At 34.4% G+C, this 21,313-nt stretch overlaps 2 protein-coding genes and 3 long non-coding RNA genes across 5 annotated transcripts; 2 read left to right on the top strand and 3 right to left on the bottom strand.

Moving 5' to 3' along the window:
• Positions 1-3,415: 3,415 nt before the first annotated feature.
• On the bottom strand, positions 3,416-7,878 carry LOC124457769. Its single transcript, XR_006952786.1, has 3 exons — positions 7,816-7,878; positions 5,056-5,058; positions 3,416-3,426 (listed from the first exon to the last, which is right to left on the bottom strand). It is a non-coding gene; the product is annotated as an uncharacterized LOC124457769 (long non-coding RNA).
• Positions 7,879-8,740: 862 nt separating this feature from the next.
• LOC124458294 lies at positions 8,741-9,280 on the top strand. Its single transcript, XM_047008340.1, has 2 exons — positions 8,741-9,035; positions 9,100-9,280. Exons 1-2 carry the CDS (start codon positions 8,866-8,868, stop codon positions 9,278-9,280), a joined length of 351 nt encoding a protein of 116 aa, XP_046864296.1. The 5' UTR covers positions 8,741-8,865.
• A 139-nt stretch (positions 9,281-9,419) lies between these two features.
• LOC124458183 lies at positions 9,420-10,606 on the top strand. Its single transcript, XR_006953055.1, has 3 exons — positions 9,420-9,571; positions 9,658-9,872; positions 10,419-10,606. It is a non-coding gene; the product is annotated as an uncharacterized LOC124458183 (long non-coding RNA).
• LOC124458184 lies at positions 9,601-9,932 on the bottom strand. Its single transcript, XR_006953056.1, has 2 exons — positions 9,897-9,932; positions 9,601-9,820 (listed from the first exon to the last, which is right to left on the bottom strand). It is a non-coding gene; the product is annotated as an uncharacterized LOC124458184 (long non-coding RNA).
• Positions 10,607-10,805: 199 nt separating the features above from the next.
• LOC124458293 lies at positions 10,806-11,474 on the bottom strand. Its single transcript, XM_047008339.1, has 2 exons — positions 10,952-11,474; positions 10,806-10,886 (listed from the first exon to the last, which is right to left on the bottom strand). The coding sequence occupies exons 1-2, from the start codon at positions 11,345-11,347 to the stop codon at positions 10,806-10,808; spliced, it is 477 nt and encodes a 158-aa protein (XP_046864295.1). The 5' UTR covers positions 11,348-11,474.
• Between the last annotated feature and the right edge of the window lie 9,839 nt (positions 11,475-21,313).

The raw sequence follows: 21,313 nt of genomic DNA, 5'->3' as shown, positions 1-21,313 counted from the left end.
CACCCTGGCTTTAACGAAGTTTGCCTGAACGAATTTGCTCTTCAAGCAGCTTCGTTAGGTTTAAAGACCAAAGGTCATCGCATGATACAGACACTTCATTTTGTATTTCCTTTAAAACCTTAGTATAAATGTATATTATATATTGAAAGTTTGCCTGGATGTATTATTGGTTCTCTCAAATTTTGAAAATTTATCATCTGCAATATGTGTAAGTATATAATAATTGCAACTTGTGCTAACCTGACGCCGCTCTCTTGACGTTGTTGGTGTTTGTGATTTCTTCCAAATAGTAGGTACGGAACCAGGTTTGTGCTGTCTAGCCATACCACCCAAATGGAATAAACGCTCAAAACAATCATCCGAGAAGTGATTCGAACAAATCATAAATCGAATTTCGCGCGAACTCGGATTAAAGTTTGCGCCCTTCGTCTGAACAAATTTAACCCAAATTCTTCTCAGACTCGTCGTTTGGGCTTTTATGTAATGAAATGCCTGTACTTCTATCAGACTTATTACTGCAATCTTGCACGACACAGCGTGTTGAAGGCATGTTAAAAAAATTGAGTTATACAACGTTTTAAATCTCTATTTGTATATAGTGTTATATTGTAAACAGCCGCGAGTTAAGACTATGACGTCACAAGCACCTTCCTTCTTGAAAATTCAAATATGGCGCATTTTAATGGCGGCTCTTAAAGTTCAAGTTTTATCGCTACGTAACTCGAGCAGCATGAAATACATTGCGCTAAAATTTCGCCAGAAGAGATTTTTTTACATACACTATTAATCTATGAAAAAAAAACGAGAGGCAAAATTTTCGTCATAGTTCCACTTTAATCAGAGTTCTAAACGTTAGAATGCGGAAGATAGCCAAATTAGATTGCTTTCTGTGCTATCTAAAGCTATGTTTGTCTCTCCTGACCTCAATATCTCCGGACATTGTGAGTGTGGTTGGGACAGACAGAAAAGATGGCGCTTAGTAGGAGTGGCAATCGCAGGGTAAAACCATACTTTTTGACTGTGAAGACATACTCTGAAAGAAGGAGAGTAAATGAAAGCGAATCCTGGAAGTGTTTGCAAGATAATTTAGTAAAGTCGTACATCGAAAATTGTGCCATGTTACCAGGACAACTGCGTAAAATGTGTAGAAGATGGGATACCAGCAAAAAAAGCAGAAATTAGATGTCGTGATTGCGGTCACGGACAGTTCTACTGTTTTGAGTGTGCGGAATCCCTTCATCGAACGAGGAATGTTTTCCATTTGGTTGAAGTATGGAAGGTATTAGTCGTCTATTAGAAGGCAATTCTAGGTGATTATTTCCAAAAGTCAATTCTTCAGATGAAATATTTTTGCTTTTTACGTTTGGAATTTGGCTTGTTAAGCTCTAGTATTCATCAAATGCTGGCAATTTTTTACAACCAGGTCTTAACTCTAAAGTAACTTAATCTGTAGTGTTTTGTTAAAACTATCAATCATTTTCAAGAACGATATGCTGCTATATGCTGTGCGTGGTGCCTTATGTAATGTATACATGTTCTGATGCTTAAATAACTACTCTTTAGACTGATTGTGAAATGTTTGTTCCATTACTTTTTGGTGGTATATTACATGAAAGTCAGCATGCTAACTGCTCTTCAACAGAAATACATACTATAATATGTTTGAATGAAAAGGTACAGTGTGGCAACAATGACAATATTTTGACTTTGACTACATGTAAATGTGTATATGTTAGTCATACTGTTAAGTATTAGCTTCATTTAGGCCAATAATTTCTATGTTAATTATTTGCATATCAAATAATCCAATTTTTAATCTCATACTAAATTTAGGTCGGCAGCATTTAAAATTTTTGAATTCTGTCAGTGTATTAAGGATGCTGAAAAAGTAATTAAACTCCAGCTGTGGCCAGGCTCATCTTCTAAACCCAAAATTGCATTTCACTTTGACTTCATGTATTTTGCTGAAAAATTCTTGCTTGAAAGCCATGTATCCTTGCACAAATTTTGCAGCACTGTTAAAGTTGAACATCCTGAAATCCTACCTAGACTGGTATGTATTTCTCATAGACCTGAATTGTGTACGATGTGATAGTCTTGCCATCAAATAGTGGAAATAGTTGGGTTGTACTTTGCAAAAAAAATTATTTAATCACTGTTATTTACAAACAACATAAATAATGCGTATTTGCCTCAAATAAGGTAAGAGTACATTCAAATTGTACATGAAGATTCCTTTGCTGCTATGACATTATGTATTCAACCTTATTTTATTTTTGAAACAAATGCATGGGTTTACTAGGTGTTCACTTTATTCTTGTTAAGGTCAAAAACATATATAATGTGTTAAACAATGGATCATTTGATGAATACAGGTATGTTATATGTAATGAAACAAGTCTATTTACAGTTATTGTAGACCTATAAGTCTATTTACAGTTATTGTAGACCCAGTTATAGTTAGATTATATGTGTAGAGTAGTACAGTCTAACCTGTTTTAAGTACACACCATGGGACAACAGACTAGTGTCAGCTTAATGAAAGTGTCAGCTTGATTGAGGTTTCATCGTTATACTTTCATTATTATTAGCTATATGAGATTAAATTTTGAATTTTACACAGTATCTGCTTAATACAGGGTCATTTGATACAAGAGGTTTGACTGTATATATTATATCATTTAAGAATTTGATTTTTTTGTCAGATATTTCTAACACCAAGTCAGATCATTAAAGTTTATACAGAAAGACCTCATTGATTATAGAAATTGCCCTCTTTGCCCACAAGTCAGTAATTGATTTCTTTTTTTCTACTATTTGTTTTGTGAACTATTTAAATTATATGTTTTTTGTCACGTATATTATCAGAACATTTAAATTTGTTGTAAAATATGAAGTGTTACACGTTTACCATAAAATTCATTTTATTTTATTAAAGAGCTTTGTTTGCTTTAGACTGGTGAGTTAGGTGTGGCTATTCATTCCATGGATGCTTGCTTTGGTCTAACTCGTAAAAAGTTGGCAGGGAATAGTTTTGCCATCCCAAACCATTGCTGCTTTAAGTTTGTTGATCAAGATGAAGTAGATGATTTTGTTGATCATTATAGCAAGTCTAATAACAAAGTAGCAGAGGTAATTATTGCATCATGAAGGACTTTGAAGCCTATTCAAAAGTATTCTGGGAAGGGGGAGAGTGAATAGTTTGAAAACAAACTTTATATGTAGTCCAATGGCAAAGCCAGCACTTTTTTACTTTTACATTGCAAATATTTGTGTAGTCAATTACTGGAAAAACAATGAATGGATTTGATTTTCTAAAGAAATTATTAACAATTTTGCTGGCAAATTTGCATTGTAAGAGTAAAAGATTTGGCAGACTTCGTCCCAGAGAAAAGTAGGTCTATGCTTCATGCAGGTCCATGGGCCCTAATACATACGTAAGTAGCTACGTGGATTTAAAATCAAAATTACAAACAGCCAATTTTTTTCATTTCTTCTAATTTATCAAGTTTATGCATGGCCTATGTCTTGATTGTGTAATCTGTCATGTTTATTTTTACAGTAATAAAACAATTGTTATGTAAGGGCTAATCTATAATGTGCTCCAACTTCTTTTAGAGTTGTCAGATATTTAAGGCAGGAGAAGTTACAGAAGCACTTCACTTCAAAGGAAAAAATGAACTGTTTGATGAAAATGGAGTGTTTGGTAGTTGTTGCAGTCGGCATTCACACCCTGGACAATTTTTCAGGACTAAATATTGTGAAAGATTAGTGTCTTAGCCTTGGTTTGCACGTAATGATCAATGTTCTTTATCTTTGATGAGGTAGTATGGAGAACAAATCATCGGGTTATAATTTCTTTTCCTGTGTCAATTTTGAAATATAGGGTCAAAGGACAAAACGATTCTGTGCTAACGAGATCTATTATTACCCTTTAATCATATTTAGTCTCTTATTAGTGTCCTATTATTAATATTCAGAATTTCGTATTCGCTGTTCCTAATCCAAAGCATTTTAAAACATGCTACCAAAGTCCTGGTTTTGATTTAAAAATAATGTATGATATTGGATGTGTATTATGATCACATTTAAAGGTATTTTTATGTTGGCATGTATGATGTGGGAAAAGTTTATTCACCAACTAAACTTTGAATAAATTGGTACCGTTCTAGGCAAACAAGAGGCAGGACATTTTGTCAAAAGGGTCATTTTCCGTGCCGATATTTCATTGTTATGGACACAAGGCTTCATGCCAGGTAATGAATAAAACTTTGTACCTGGTAATGACAGGAATGGATTAAGAGGCGGGATAACGGAGGAATGTGCTCGCCTCCAACCTTGATTAGTAGAGATGGATGAGGAGTGGCAGTTTCCCTAAGAAATTTATGCATACCAAGGCATCAAGCGATCGTAATTGGGGTTTATGGAGCACAATTTCAAAAATCTCCTATCATTGTATATAAATAACAAAATTTAACAAAAAATATCTGGCATGTTACGGCAACAAACAGCCACTAGAATCTTATCAAAACTAGAGCACCCTCTCCCTCCAGAAAAATACATCCCTGGGTAATGATGTAGCGATTGAAGATAGACAATCTTTTCTGCTCTGATTTCTTCCTTGATAAAAAGTCCCCGTAGGTAAAATATTATTTTTTAATGTCTTCAAAAAACAGGTCACGTTCAGTCCTAGAAGGCTCGATGGTTTTGGTCTTACAGATGGTGAAGCTATTGAAAGGCTCAGGGCTTACCTTCGTGGGTTCTCAGCAATTGCTAAGGAGATGACTGCCAGTAGAAGAGTATATATTTTGACAGACGCGCTTCTTCACTTATCTAGAAGAAATTTTAGCTATGCAGGTGCTTGAATATTGTCATTGCGTTATGTGTAACTATGCGTTGACACAATGAAAATGTTTTTATTTGTTTGTTGCGCCTTAATTGTTTTACATTTCTGTATATGATTTGTTTCAGGAAAGTCATTAACGTCGAAGATTAAAAAATGTCTACAACTTAAAATTAAAACGCAACAAGAAGTGAAGGATTTGTTTAGCGAACTACCTGGTAAGTAGTTCTGGTAGGTTAGAAATTTGTTATGTTTTCTCTGGCTGAAAAGTATTTAAGATTTGTTTTTGCCTAACCAAACTCTCAACTCAATTTACATCCAAGGAAAATACGTCGTTATTTAGTAAAGGCTTCTTCATCGAATTTAAAATCTGTTATGAAAAGATAAAGATTTATTAGTATTGATTGTACTTCAAAATAACCTACTCGTTTTTACGAAATACTCTACTAAAAAAACGAGATTTTTTTATTGTACGGGAAAATACAAAACCTGTAACATATATTTACATACGAATTTATTTTGTTTGTTAGTGACGTACGATCCTGAAATTGTCAGTGGGAGGCCAGAGAGAAGGAAATTATGTCAAGAGTCAACCCAGGTATATAATGTTATTCATGGGAAATAGTTTCATTCTTAACAATTCAGTCTGTAGGATATAAAGACATACTTTTTAAATACAGAACATAAAGATACCACGGAGAAGTAGAAAGTGACGTACGTTCAAAAGCTACTGCATTTTAAACAACTTAGGTAGGTTCTTTAATGTACTAAACTGGCTGTTTATCTATAATACATGCCTATAGACGTTTTAGCATTTCTTTTTAGCCTAATTGGTGAATTATTTAAATTCTTAGTTCTACATCATTCGGATGTTTTGAAGAAAATCAGGAGATAACCTCTGAAGATTACTTAATTTATCAGATGTCGAAAAAGCTATACCAGTATGTATAAATTTGTCAAAGAAATATTTTGCTTTAAAGTTGTTTTTTTAAATACGCGCAAAATTTATATAAACAGGTTTCGAAAGATTTTAAAAGATATTGAACGAAAGCGTTCTGTAAAAGAAAGATCGAAACCTGGTCATCCTAATTTTGACGTCGTTGCATTGCTAGTCATACAAAGAAAAGGAAAAGATACCGTCGGAGCTTTACATGGACTTTCCATCGAAAGGCATTTCTTAATAACATTGAGAAAGAAGTATGCAGGTACTGTAATGCACTGTAAATTTCGAATACCTGTAACCTAAGCTATGTTACCATATCTGTCTTTTGTTGTTCTTGTAAATGTTAATTTTGTATTCTTTTTACTTGTTTAGATGGTCAGAAAATTGCCACTCGCTTGTCCAGGCAAATCACCAAGGTCACGAACAAGATGAAATCAACGATTGAGAAACTCAATGCTGCCATTGATTTGCTTCGTGATTTTATAAACAGTTTACCCGATCGTCTGACATTTGACAAAACGAAAGATCCTACATCAGACCTTTATGAGGAATTTGAGTCTGGTGAAGATGACATTCTAGGGAAGCTCGGTCCCAGTATACACAAAGAGGAGGGCTATTAAAATGTACTTAATCCTAAAACGATGGGACGAGGAAGAGAACTTTTAAACTTGGAAAGAGAAAGGCTTCTATTGTATTACACCAATCTTAGCTCAAAAATTGAGGAAGCACTTGCTGATCTTGGGGATCTGAGCAGCGATGAATTCATGCTTCGTTCGAAGCATGAACTGATGAGATTTAAAACCAAATTGCGGAATGAGTTGTTCAGCTTGAAGAAAAGCTTTGAACTTCCACTTGGAGAAACTTTTCTTCTCCAGGCTGAGGTTGTCATCTTAACCAATGATGTCAAGATTCCCAATGATTCTGAAACCTCACCGTATGGAGGATTCGATACTGAAGATGAAAACATCGAAGAACTCACTGAAGTGGACAGTGAAATTGAATAGACGACATAGCTACTATTCGTAAAGTTATAGCTACTTTTTATGTACTTACTTATTATGTAATTTAGTTGTTCACGTATCTAGTATAATAACTGATATCACGCAAACATTTATGGTTTTGTGACGTCATGTAAGTGCACAGTCATTTTCTCTTCTTCTGTACAACACCGGAAGTTTTGACCCGTAGCTGAATTGTGAGAGAACTATGTTCTTTATTATTTATCAATGTCTTACAAGTAAGAGTTTATATGCGACATATATCCCAACCAATTAGCTCTGTCTGCCCAACCCAACTCATCTAAAATTGTGAGCATTCATGTCATATATATAATAGCCAATGAACTCTACAACAACTGGAAGGCTAACTCATTATACACAAACCTAGACTTGTTTGAAGCCACATAGAAGCTGATTTGCTGCTTCGCGTGTATCTCGCGTGGACTGTTTTATTTGCGTGACGGATTGTTTTGCAAAAACTGCCAACTTGGAAATATAATGCTAGCCTAAATGCTTTATTTTTTTCAAAACCGTTTGCAAAATTTGGTTATTAATGTGTTAAGATGCATTGTGGACGTTCCAAGACATGTTTTGTATACGTAATGCTGTATTATATAAAACATAAAAGGGAGAACTTGTTTCGAAATATGAATTTCTCATTTGTCGTCGCAAGACCAAAAATTTACGATAAAACTGATAACAGGTAGTCCGTATCTTTGAATGCTGTGCAAAATACACACAATCCACTTAATATAACATGTTTCATAACAATTTTATTGCTTTCAAAGTTAGACTTGCTTTGTAAGAATTTCACATGCTCTTTTTGTAATGTGTGATAGTGATGATTTGAAATTTTGAGCTGTGGGTGATTGTTGGTTCTTGTCATTTACTTCTCCCACTTCTTAAGAACTGGTGGAAGATTTGACATGCATCCATATTTGTGTATTGAGCATTTTATCAGCAAGTTCATGCTTATAAATAAATAGCCAAGTGTACACTATGACAAGTATTGCTAATATAACCTGCTCCACATAAATGCCAAAAAGCAACCCTCATCCTCAGTGGTTTGAACCAGGGTTTTAAAATGATTATAAAGCAAGCAAAGCTATATCATGTATCATAGTATATTTTATAGTATATCATATTGAATATAAAATTAGTTTTTTCTTGTAATACAGATGATGATAAATGTATATGTAATATATTAAATTTTAGGATGTGTGTTTAAAATGTTCGGTCATATTTGTGAAAATATATGATGATTCTAAAATATTAGAGTAGTACTTTTTCATACTTGTATTACATTACAATTTTTACTTAAGTGTTTCAAAAGTTATGAATATGGAGTGTCAATTGGGTTTTTGTCTTTTTTTTTAATTGGGTATTGTCCCTTTTGACTCCTTAATGGTGCAATTAATAATAACACAATAATATAGCATAACAGTTTTTTTAAAACGAACTCAAAATATTTTTTTGCTAGCTTTATGAAATATTTTGCAAAGTGTTTTTCATTTTGTTTACGCTCTGAACATTCAAAAAGGAGTGGGGCGAGCTAATTTTGCTCGGAAACACAAAAATTAACGAAAGACAGCGTTTTTTGCCCTGACAGCTTCATTTTCACAGATTCAAACAATATTATAAGGCTAGACAAGTGCATTTTACATCCTTTTAATGAAAAAAAACGAGTGGTGTCAGTTTTGTATTCAACTTACAAGGCATGTTTTCACGTGCCAAACAAAGTTCGCTTTTCATCCTTCTAAAAAGAAGCTTAAAGGACACATGCAAGCTAGAAGACAACTTTATTTTATTGTAATGCCTATAGCGTGAAAATAAGACGTACCAAGTTTCAAAGTCGTCCGCGAAATATTTAAAAAGATATTTAGGGTTATAATCGGTAAAAACACGATATTCGATGACCATTGCTAAAACGCCGTGAGATTGTTTATGTCTGGGAACTGGGAAAGAGTGACGTAATAGTTGACATAAACAAGCTTCGTTCTTATATCGTTCTACGACTTGCACGCAATTCTTGCACGGCTTTCGGTAGTTTGCTATTACTGTTTTTTATTTAACAAAAATTAATGGATTCTTCTGAAGAAGAAGCCAATTATGATATTGTCATCAATAACAATGAGGTACAACCTTACATGTTTGAGCCTTTGGCCAACGCGGAAGGTGGTCATAGTAATGACAATTCTTCGTCATCGGAAAGCGAAGATGAATACATTCACAGAATTGGAAATGTTGAATGGTTAGTTGCATTTTATTGATGCTTCATTGTTTTTCCCAAAGTAGAAAGAATGTTTATCTCTTAGGTGCGAGTGTGGCTTTTGTGTGGTCATGAGTACAGGACGGGAAAGTATATGTTGCCAAGAGGTAAACAACACTGATCCTCTGATACATGGCGATCATATTTGCATCACACAAGAGGAAGAGTTTGCCACAGTATGTACAAACGAAGCTGTCTTAAAAACAGCTATGGTCGTACACACATGACATTGGACCTATGCCTGAGAGTGAAGAAAACGAGTAAATATTACCTTAGAAGTGTAATTACGTGTATGTCGACAAGTGTATAATGCCGATAAGTATCTTAGACAAAATTTTGTATCGTTCAGAGCATTATGCTACACGGCGTACCGACAGTGGACGGCTTGGGTGCATGGCAGGTTGGGAAAAAAGTACCGACTACCCATACCTTCTTGTGCTGTGGACAAAATCCGGAAAGCATTTCCTTCGCCTTCTGGAGAATACAAAGGATTTGAATATGCTCAACACTACTGAATGGTAGGGCTTATGGCGTATGACAAAGTCTGTTCATTTGTAATTATGTTTATTTCATGTGGGACGTTATTTCTTTTTATTTATTAAAGCGAGATTTATGTTGCTTAATGGCTTCAGCTTTGCTGATTTTTGATTTGTGGTGAGTCAATGGGACAGGTATTTCTTTCACTCCAGCGACATCAAGAGCTTTGGACAGTGTTGGATTAATGCGTCTGCAGTACAAAACTTCTTTCATCAAGTCCTTAACATATCCTGAAAAGCAAATCATTATTTATGTTGGCTTTGCATTGCACTTTGAGAAAAGGTAAGTTTATTTTTCTGTGCTAACCATAAGTGCTGTCAACTTTCACTGGTTTGATGACCCTTGTCCTTCTTTTGACTTTGAATAAGCCACTCTCCAAATCAATGCCTCTTCTGTTTGCCTACCATTCTTCGTTTTCTGAGGTTTATTTCCATTCTCATTGAAATGAAGAGCAGCAATAAACAATCTACAAATGAATGTTAAGTTTATGTTTACAACTATTGCAACTTATTGCTTTTGCAATGATGACTTTTAAGTAATCATACACTAGTCATAATTATATTACCTTGCTTCCATTGATCTGTAGAAAAATGGGTATGTTTTGGTGCAAAAGAATCACCACTCGGTGGAAACCTTCGATGGATGAAGTCTGCTTCTGATAACTGAGTTTTCCAATATCTCTCATGAGATACTTGGACTCAACAATCGAAGACAGCTCAACATAAGCTTTTGAACCTAAGATCAGAAGTTAGTTAACAAAAAGAAAAAGAATGTTGATGTTACTTTGAAATTTATTTGCTTACAATACCTTTTTTATCCACATTCTAGGCTCTAACATATCATGTTCACATTTTGGGAATACATCACTATGTCCCTCATGGATGTCACATATATGATTGAGAACTGACAACCACTTTGCCTTGACAAGTTCTTTATCACCATTGCTGGAAGCAGCACACCAGTATACATGGTTGGAAATTGATTGGGCCCAATCCGACAATAATTTGCAACCATTTTTTTTTGATGCTGCCAAAATTTTCTTTTTGATTCCTGTTGGAATTTGATTATTGATGAAATGTGTAAAGGTTGGTTTGTTATGACAATCTATACCTTTTGCTACATGCCATACATCAAAGTAGTGCTCAATTTTCGGTCTTTGTCTTGACATGTAGGATTTGATTTGAGCATGTCTGTCTGTGGTCATTGACTTCACCTTCATCCCACTTTCATCAAACTTTGCCAGACATCTTTTAATCCCTCAAGTTCCATTGCTCCAGAGTTCGTCACTTCATTGGACTGTGTAACATAATTATGTGAGTATTCTAACCATGTTTTATGTACAGTTGTTGAAGAATTGTTACCTGAACAAGTTGTGTGTCTAAAATGTTGTTAGATTCCAAATCCATGCAGCTATATGACCCATACTTGGCACAATATCCAGGCGAATCACATCTTCCATCTCCTCCAAGGTTAATGTTCCTTTCTCTGATTGATTCTAGAAGATGCTTTTGGTTCATATGCCAAACATTTGAAACACTGGGTATCAAATACGCTGTTTGAATATTGCTATATGTGCGCTCTGACAGAAATTGTATGCCTGAGTGACGAAGGAATTGAAGAACTTTGCTGGGGCTACTACCACTAAACAAGATGCTGGCAGCAAAGACCAAGTTACCCAAAGGCATTCGCCCATGCAGAGGTTGGCTATTCCAGTCTCGAACATAACCACAATGACATTTTGCTAGTACGTTAACCATACTACCAGTCGTTTTGGTCACAATGGAACAGCTTTCACCACAACATGGGCATTGACTCACTAACTGTCTCAGGCAACTATCAAACACTATGTATTTTCTCTCATTTTGAGCATCTTTCCTATAACATAAAAATTACCATCAGAATCAGAGAGAGATAAACGTAACGTTCTGAGAAACATAACAGAGAAAAGCAATGTAAAGAATAGTCAGGTGACTGGATAGTTGGTACTAACGTCGCATTGTCATTGTCGGATTCTTCATTTTCGCTTAACTCATTTGAACATTGAGAGTCTGATCCATTGATGCTATTGCTCATCGTCGACGTGCTTTCTGTATCAGACCATACAGCGCTATCCTCAAAATGTTCAATTTCACATGACGTCGTCTGTGTGCTGTGATTTTTTTGTTGAAATGAACTCAACCTCCGTACCTTAGCATAAAATTATCGTATTGCTGGATTTTTCACAAAAATCAAAACAGCCGAAATGGAAAGTCTATACCTCTACTTATCATATTTGGCACTTTTGTTTGAGTGGTTCTTGACCTTACGTGTTTTTGCGGACGGATTGTTATGGCTGCTTGGCATTTCACATTGCGCTTCTAAGGTACGTTAAGGAATTTTTTATGAGTTAAAATAACAAAGAAAAGATCAAACGACATTAGTCTGAATTAGTTACCACTGTATATGTTTGTGTTTCGCTGTCTACATATATTTTGACATCTTTCATCTTAGACAAACTTCCTTTGAGGTAAAACGCACTAACATTTCGAGCCGATGTCGACACATCGTGGTCGTCGTCTACAAGAACGCCGTCTATAATCTAAAATTATAAAATTGTCTTCAATTTGGTAATGCTATATAGCTTAGTTTTTGATAAATGTAAACAAATATTGCTAACTATAACTATAATATTCACCTCTTGCCTTCGTCTCTTCTCAAATGCAGTTCTAACATTTGTTGGCTGCTTCCTTTAGATGCTACACTTGTGGGTTCCACAGAGTATTCAAAAATCGTGGGTACAGCATCCTTCTTAAGGCGAAGCCGTCCTGCTGTCCATCCTACTGATTGCATCGCTTCAAAATTTTGCACGAAGCACCAACTCTCGAAATGTGCGAGCACAATTTTGAGCTCTTTGTTGGCTTCCAATTTTTGCGTCGGATTTTTCAATCCAAATATCTCGCATACGCTTGTTTTCGGGAAACGAAAAAAATGAAACCTTTTGCTGCGTTTCGTGGTTCTTAGAAGAACCGTTTTTACAATTAAATGCGGCACAATAAACCATATTTTCAATGCTAAATTGTCGTGTTGTTAAGAAGTTACCAATATATTTTGAACGAAGCGCGCAATTGACCGCGTTTAGCGAATGTCAACTATTACGTCACAACGACATCGGTAGCTGTCGCTAGCTCGTCGGGCATTTTCAATACGTTATCAATAAAGCATCAACTTTAAACCTCCATATCTTCAAAAATATTTATCCTTTGAGTCTCAAACTTTGGTGAACTATTAGTTGGAGCTATACCTTCATGTAAAGTACAAAAATAACAATCCGAATTTTATGTTGCATGTGTCCTTTAAACATATACAAATGTCGTTCAAACTTGTTTTATATTAAAGTCCAAACATTGTTTAAGATTTTTAGACATTAAGCTGGCTTGAAGACAACTGTTTTTTGCAAAAAATCCGGCAATTTCGAAGTCATGTATTTCGCCTCCGTACCTTCAATGGCGGCGCTCATGCAGGCTTCAAAGATGGCGTCCAAGTTAGCCTTCCAGTTGTTATGGATTTCATTGATAATAGCCGAGACGTATCCAAAGCTTGATCAGTTGATCAACGGGGTCTGGGGCGAGTTTTTGAAAACACCGAATTTCATGATTTGTCCGTCTAATCATCCAATTTGTTTTTTAACGTTATAGGCCTTCCATGTCTCATATTTTGCTCGAGATTAACTCCAAACAGATGACTAACTTTACCGATGTTCAAGCTAACGAAACGATGCTGACGAGAGAGTGCGGTCTGGTTCGGCACCCTTGATGGTACTGCCGCTGTAAGAGGTGAATGAGAAATGAAACCGAATACGTGTTTGGATTGAAATAATATAAAACTGAAAATTGTTAATCTGCGTTACTGAGCACTATTGCCATTTCACAGAACACGTAAGCCATTATACAGATAGAACACTCTTGTCATGTTGCACGCCTACCTTAATCATTGCACGTATTACGTATCTCGAATTCTTGCCATGAGCTTCAAATATTCTCTACGCAATACCAACCTCCCTACAATCACATGCTGAAGTAACATTGTTGTTAAGAAAAGAACGTGATCGGTTTTTTTGGCTTTTATTTTATTATAAGGTGCTACATACTCTGCTACTAATATGGTCCATGCTATAAGGGTCGTTGTACTAACTAAAAAAAATGAATATTTTATTTGAAACATAACTTGTTAGAAAAATTTAAAGCCACAACTGTCAACTATTTACTGTAACAAAACATTGCTACTGGCTACTGCATACTTTTGTGTAACAATCACATATGCTCGATGATATTGGATTATGCGGTGCTGTTTATGTCACAAAAAGCACCGTAAATTAAAAATGTCGACGCAACGGAATTCGAATTTCAAAATGTTAAAAGTGGAATTCATTTATGATATATATGTTGCTTTACTTTGAGTGTTCGTTGGTACCGTAAATGAATTTATCAAGGGCCAGGGTGTTTAATCAATTCTAGATGTTGTGGTGCAGAGAAATGAAAAGAGAGACGTGTATATTAGTTGCTTGTGTGAACAAATAAATCAAAACTAAGACAAACTAAACTTCTTATAAGCCAAATTGTGAACCCACTATAATTAATTTATCATAATGGTAATGTTTTGAAGGTGGTGGGTGTCTATCGAGGAGGGGACTTTATTAGTATGTGGCGTTGCAAGGAGGTGGGGGGCGTTCAATATGTATAAGTTGTTAATTTAATCTAGGGCGTTTATTAGATCTTTTACGTCACATATGCTCAAATATAATCTGAGAAATACAATTTGGTTTATGCAAACCAATGAGCCTTCGGAAAAACTTGAGAGCAGATCAGTGCAAGCAGGGAACCGAAGGTCTTGCATCTGCTCGAGTTCGCACAAACGACTTCAAGGTTTGCACAAGTCAGTTCAGGCAATGGAGTTGAAAACATTATTGTTGTGAAAGAAAAAGAAAAGAATAAGTTTGGGTGCCAGTATTTCTGAATCAAAGCTTTATGTGGAAGTATTGACAACAACTTAAGTCAGCAAGACTGCTTAGACTTTGGCATCTTGCTACATAAAGTAACTACTCTCCCTGTAATAAAAGAAACCTGTGCATTACGCCAGCAAGAGAAATTAACTCAATTGTCCAAAGCTATTTCTTCTGTTTGCATTGCATTGTCAATAGCAAGACGTTTAAAACATATTGCACAAACATAAATATTTTTTTAATGCATAAGTAGCTCAATTATTAAAGTTACTTTTACAAATATGATATCTTATTTGCATATCCAGTGAATTGTGCATGTCTTTGTGTAGGTGAAAGGTAGAACCCCCCCCTTCAAAAAAACCTTATTTTTCTATAAAATGTAGTTTATACTTTTGGGCTTTAATCCTCGAATTTTTAATTATAGAATTAGAATGGCTTATATTTGAATGGAAAAATCATGTTTTAAGAAACCATGTTCAATCCAAGTAAAAGTGACTTATTTATAATCCAACTAAAACTGAAAACTGAGTTGACTACAGTGCACATTTTGCAGTTCTGCCTGTTACTATTGTAAACAATGAATTTTTTTTTCATTGGTGTGAAATTGAAAACTATATATATCCCTGTTGTGATAAAATTTGAGTAACTTTCCTTTCAAAGGACTTGTTCAATATGAAGGTTTGGGTATAATCAGTAAACATCTCAAAAATTACATTGCCATTGTCCTTAATAATATTTTTTCCAAAGATTGTTTCCTTTTTTTTAATAAGATAAAAAGTATTGCCTGACTCATAATTTAGCCAACATCCTGTCAATTTACCTCTGGCGCTTATCTGCTGCAGAGCTTGAAGAGATCCCGTAAATGAAAAAAGCCAGAACTGACTTTCCTCATCACAGTACACAGGTAAAACGAAATGATTTGCATGAGACATATATGCATTCAATTTTTTTTAACTCCGTCAAAGCTTCTGGACATTGCACTTTCCAGTGTGTTGATATTAGAAGATATAGTTATAGAAGATATAGAAGGTGCACCTTTGCAAAGGTGCACCTTCTGACGTTTCAAGAATGAAAGAAATACTGTCCTGACAGTACATGATTTTCTGTATTTCCTTTGAGATATATTATCGTGGCTTATTTAGGCTAATGTCATCTGGTAGTCCTTCAACATGAAAACCCAACCAGAAAGATATGGAATGCGAGAACCAGTCACACCTTTTGCTTCACCTTTAAGAAAAATGCTCACTGACAAGAACTAACAATCATTATGACTTGAAAACATGACAGGGTAATTTTTTACAAAATTACAGAAAAAATTTTTGTATCTTCCATAAACTTTTTATTAAAAAACAGAAAAGATTTATTTATGCAGGAGTATCAAAAGATAATATTACACTATCACTGTAAGGTAAACACTACAATTCCGGAATATACAGGCAACCTTTGTAAGTAACTGTTATTAACAACATTATACTGTTTACAAAAGTATTTAATGAAAAATTTATTCAAAAAATATTTTTTTAAACTTGCAGCCATAGAATGAAATAATTTATCCAGGCCTGTGGTGGTTAATTACACCTGTATGGTCACGTCACTCTCAATGGGAAGACCTGCGTACAAGAATAAATAAAAAATTAACTTACTAGACTTCTTGTTAAAGAGCATTCTTACATCTTCATGAGTCCATTTCAGTTTTTCTCTCGGTTTACATTTACCAAATATAGCATACAAATTTTTTTTTAGCTATACAAACTACAATTTTATCCCAAAAAGCTTGCTTCGTGATTTTTCACTCTTTTCAGAGAGTTTAATGAAGAGTGAGGTATCACGAAGCAGGCTTGTCAATACAAAATTATAGTTTGTGAATTTTGTTATAAAAGAGTGCTCAATATCTTTATAGATTGAGCAAAATATAAATTTATAAAAGTAAAATAAATACTATCATGAAAGAATCAACTAAACTGTCAATCACCTGGTGATTGCTAAAAGGCGTGAAACACAGTGCAGAGAATGGTGTCATGATATTATAAACAGTGTGCGAATTAATGCTGTGCAATGTGCAATTTGCACACCGTTTTGGCTAAAATGAAAACAATTGCACATCACTTTTTTAAACGATATGCAAAAAACTTCTTTATTGATTTATAAACGAGTGCGCTGCACGACATTAAAATCCATATTGACACAATGTTATCAAATTCAAAGACGTTGTCACTTTGAGACTGGGAAGTGTGTCAACAGTCAACAATACATGGTGCTTATATGCTTATGAAAATAGGGGTGTAATACATTATTGTCAATTTTTTCATTTGCGTCTTTTTGTACAGCGTTACGTACTTTTTTTGACATCATAACTATTTTGAGTATTTTCGATAAAATTAGGAAACAGTTTCATTTTGATTCTTAAAAGAAGACAAAATACTTAAATAAGCCAAATTTGAAAAATAAACCTCAGGGAATTTCTATTTTAAATAAGCCTTACGTGAGAAAAAGAAGCCACATTTGGCTCAAAATATTAAGCTAAAAGAGGCAACCTTGAGCAGCCATACTTTTTATTTTAACATATTGCTTGTAATATGACATAAGTATGATGTTGTTTTAGTGTAAGTTAACATCAAGGATGCTACTGTTAATAATTAGAAGGCTAAAGTATATTCGATGTTTCTCTTTTCACTTTTGTCTTTCTTGCCATCTTCGTCGCAAGGTTGTAGCTACCGGCTACAGGTTAATACAGTAAAAAAATGGATGGAAACATTAGTTGCTGACTCGCTTGAGTACTAGGATGATGGTCAAGAGGTGAATTTATTGCGCTGTAAAGTTTGCACAACAAAGGTGATAGAATTACATGCGCAAAAGTTCCCTCATACGTTTGTAACTGGATCAGCGGTTGTAAAAAAAAAGACGGTCGTAAATATAATTAATTTAGCAATTAGCGCTCTATAATGATTAGCCTAATATCGATTTGATTATGTCTGCAAAGAAACATTTTTGTCAAAAAAAATTGCATATCTTTTTTTTATATAATTGTATACCACTTTATCGGATACCAAAAAATACCTTAATATTTACCGTTAGAAATATGCTATTTTGAGATGGGATGAACATTTTGCAACCATACGTAACATGACATTATAGCAAAGCTCTGAAACTTAGTCATATGTATCTACTTGACTAATATCCAATAACTGGTATTCATGAGACTGGTGCTGACATATCAATAAAAGTTAAACTTTATGCTTATTGCGTATTTGTGATCTTCGCAAATTTTTTACTCTTTACCAAACATTGCTTTAATCTGCACAAAAATGCTGATTCATTGTTAACAAATCTTTTTCCTCCTGATGAACCAGGAACATAAAGTTCTTTTTTTCATTCACCAGTAAGCAGCTGGCCTGGCAACCAAGATACTCCAAGTAACTGAACTAGAAGAAAAGTAAATAGTTGATAAGGGTCACATTAGGCATAAGTACTGCAAAAAGCTATGTATAGTTTGCAACAATATGGACTTTAACAAATGGCATGAGATGACATTTTTTTATTATTATTGCTACTGCCATGATAATTATTATTTCTACAAATATAATGCTATACCATCAATTCTATGGTAATGATCATCATTACTGATGTAGAATAAAACAGAATCTTTTGTTGTCCAAACACTATTCTACATAACCCAAATTACATGACATATATGTCTGCATTACATCTGTGATGAAGGCAGTGAAGTATAAATATTGTCATAAAATATCAACAAAACAGCAACAACAATCATCTCTTCAGTGATTAATCTTCTTGGAACCAAAAGAATTTTACAATCACTTTTCACAGCATTTAGTAACTGCATAAATTTTCAGATTCACGCAAACTTTAAACTTCATCCTACCATTAAATATAGTTTATTATTATTAATCATTTCTTCATTAATTCTTTCATAGCCTTAAGAAACAGTTCAACTGATACATTCCACACAACCAAAATACAAAAAACATTTCATGCTAGATGACGTTCAAGTCAAATTTCATGCCAAAAGAAAAACAAGTTTGCAATAAGAAATAACTTTCTATCTGGTGATCACTGTAACCATGTTTGCACAAAAAATACAGGCTCTAAACAAAGAGTTTTACTCAACATAACACTATTAGAAATGCATCCAATGTTAAGACAATATAAACTTCCTTTATCTGAATACCATGAATTATGTACATTTCCAAAGACTAAAGTCTCCCCAATCAATGGCCTATTCTAATTTATTCTAATTACATAATGCTACCTCTGCTATTCATTGCAAAATTAATTTATTAAAACGACTGTTACCTCCTCAGCTAAAAGCTTTATATGCTGATCAACCAATTTTGTTCTTTGAGCATCATCTAATGTCACTGGGTTGTTTTTCATGTCATTAGCTTTCTGTATGTATTTATTTTGCTAGGATTTTCCAAGACCAATCCATTTGACAGAAGCCAATTTATTTTTTTCACTCAGGTGAGACAACCCCTTTACTTCATCTGCAATAATGGATAAATTTGCCAAGGCTTTCATCATAGCAAATTCTTAATGGGTAACATTGCTTAAATCATTATTGATGATACTAAATTGATTTTAGTAATTCCTTCACCTGATTTAAAAAATTCTGAGCAAAATAGATAATATCCGCTTGACCCCGTAATCTGGGTGGTGGTTTGGGGACTTTTGGTGGATTACATGAGGGTAGAGGTGACTCTAAATTATTAGATTGACATTTTCTTTTGACAGAAGCAACTTTGTTGCCAATCCATTTCGGAAAAAAGCATAATGTCAGTTGTGAAGAAGCTTTTGAATAATTTCAAAACATGCAGTATCAAACAAATTTTGTGAAATTTTTACTGACATTATAACATCAAGTGTTACAATAAAGCTGCACCAGTTACTGTGTTTCACAGCCTATAACTCTGTACATAAAGAATGTCCATTGTATATCACAATACATTATAAGAATGTGCTTTTTGAGAAAGGAAAGTTTAAAGTAGAACTTCATACAAATTACTGTGGAGTAAAAATACAAATTTAGGGATGTTATTGAGATACGTATGGCTTTGATTTGATGGCGCTGGTTTCGTAGTTGGTTTACTGCATACAGAAAAAATTTTAAAAGACGGTGGACGACTAAAGAAGAGATCGTTCTCACCTTGACCTTGTCCACAGACAACGACGTTTTTTCGGCGGCTGTTTTTATCAGCTCAAAGCACAGAGTAGATTTCATGCCATTCTCAAAATAGTAATTAAGAGCATCAATTTGCTCTCTTGAAAGTTTGTTATACTTTTCAGGTCTGTTGTTCATTGTATTTAAATAATTCCTTGGTATAGATTATTAGTGTATGTTTGGAAACAAAAATGGCGACGATCTCAGATATTATTATCCTTATGTGTAGTATAGTGTACAACAACATCATACCGCATCCATTATTAGATAGCACAGAAAGCAATCTAATTTGGCTATTTTCCGCATTCTAAATTTTAGTACTCTGAATAATACCCATTTAGAATGAACGAAACGGGTGGTTTTCGTAGACGTTTCAGTTATAAAAGAGACACATTCCGTTTGCTGCAGTTTACTTTTATTGGAATACTTTTCGACATTCTAGAACATATCAACCGTCTTTCATAATATAAATAAGTATTCACTGAAGAACAATTGACAAAGACTGGAAAGTAAGTCGAAGTTCATTGTTTTGTCTGAAAATGAAACTAAACTCGCAAAACCATCGATTATTTTAATGGCTGTTGTTTATTTTATTCATCATTGCAAAGATCTTGAATTTGTGGTAGAATTTGACGCTCACTGCTCGCTCATTTGTTGTAGTATTTGACGCTCATTATTGCTTGTGTGCAAATTTGTCGTTTTTGCGTTTGCATTTTTGATTCGTCTTTCTATATATATTGATGCAACTGCGCGCAGTGGCTGCTATAGTCGCCAATGGGCTGATCGATTCTTTACATATATTTAAGCCGGTTTGCTGTATGATTATTTCTTCGTTTTGAATTTTTCAATCAACTGATTTCTGATAAATTATCCCAATTTGTTTTGCTTTCATTTAAATGTGCATTAGCGACTTGTATTATGACGTACTTCTTGAACACTTAAATCTTAATAAATCATGCAGTGTTTATTAGTCTGTGCTCAAATAAATAGACACTCGTTTATTTCCAGTTTCCGTTAAGTGGGCAGTTTTGTTTCTGTCGTTAGTTGCATGTTTTAGTTTGTGTTTTTTTTTGTCACTGATGGTGTCATTAAGAGCTTCAGGTTCTCTCAATATGCGTTTGTTATGGTTTTTGATAATATGTTCCATATTGTTCATGCAGCTGTAACTTAATTTAATTGTATTGCGGTTCAATAGTTTTCTGAGTTTGTGGTCTATGGGAAAGTGCTTGTCTATTAGTGAAATGAATTTGTAGCCAATGCTTGTGCAGACGTTCTTGCTGTATAGTGGGTTGTACCTGAGAATGTTGTTTCTAAGTCTGTTATTCCGTTTGGTAGTATCGTTTGGGTCATAGTTCAGTGTGTAATAATACCCAATTTCGTCAAGTGCTTTTTGGTATGGAGGAATTGCTTGGTCGAACGATGCTTTTTCGGATGATAAGGATGAAAGGCTTTTGTTAATTGTATCGGGTATGTTCTTTTTAATGCTTGGTGGGTGGTTACTTTCGTGGTGGATGTATTGCAAAGTGGTACATGTAACGATACTCCCAAGTTCAAACCATTTACTTT

Source organism: Xenia sp. Carnegie-2017, unplaced genomic scaffold (genome assembly GCF_021976095.1).
Source record: "Xenia sp. Carnegie-2017 unplaced genomic scaffold, XeniaSp_v1 HiC_scaffold_6, whole genome shotgun sequence".
Lineage (NCBI taxonomy): Eukaryota > Metazoa > Cnidaria > Anthozoa > Malacalcyonacea > Xeniidae > Xenia > Xenia sp. Carnegie-2017.
Note: the sequence above shows the minus strand (reverse complement) of the source record. Positions and strands in the feature narration are given on the sequence as shown.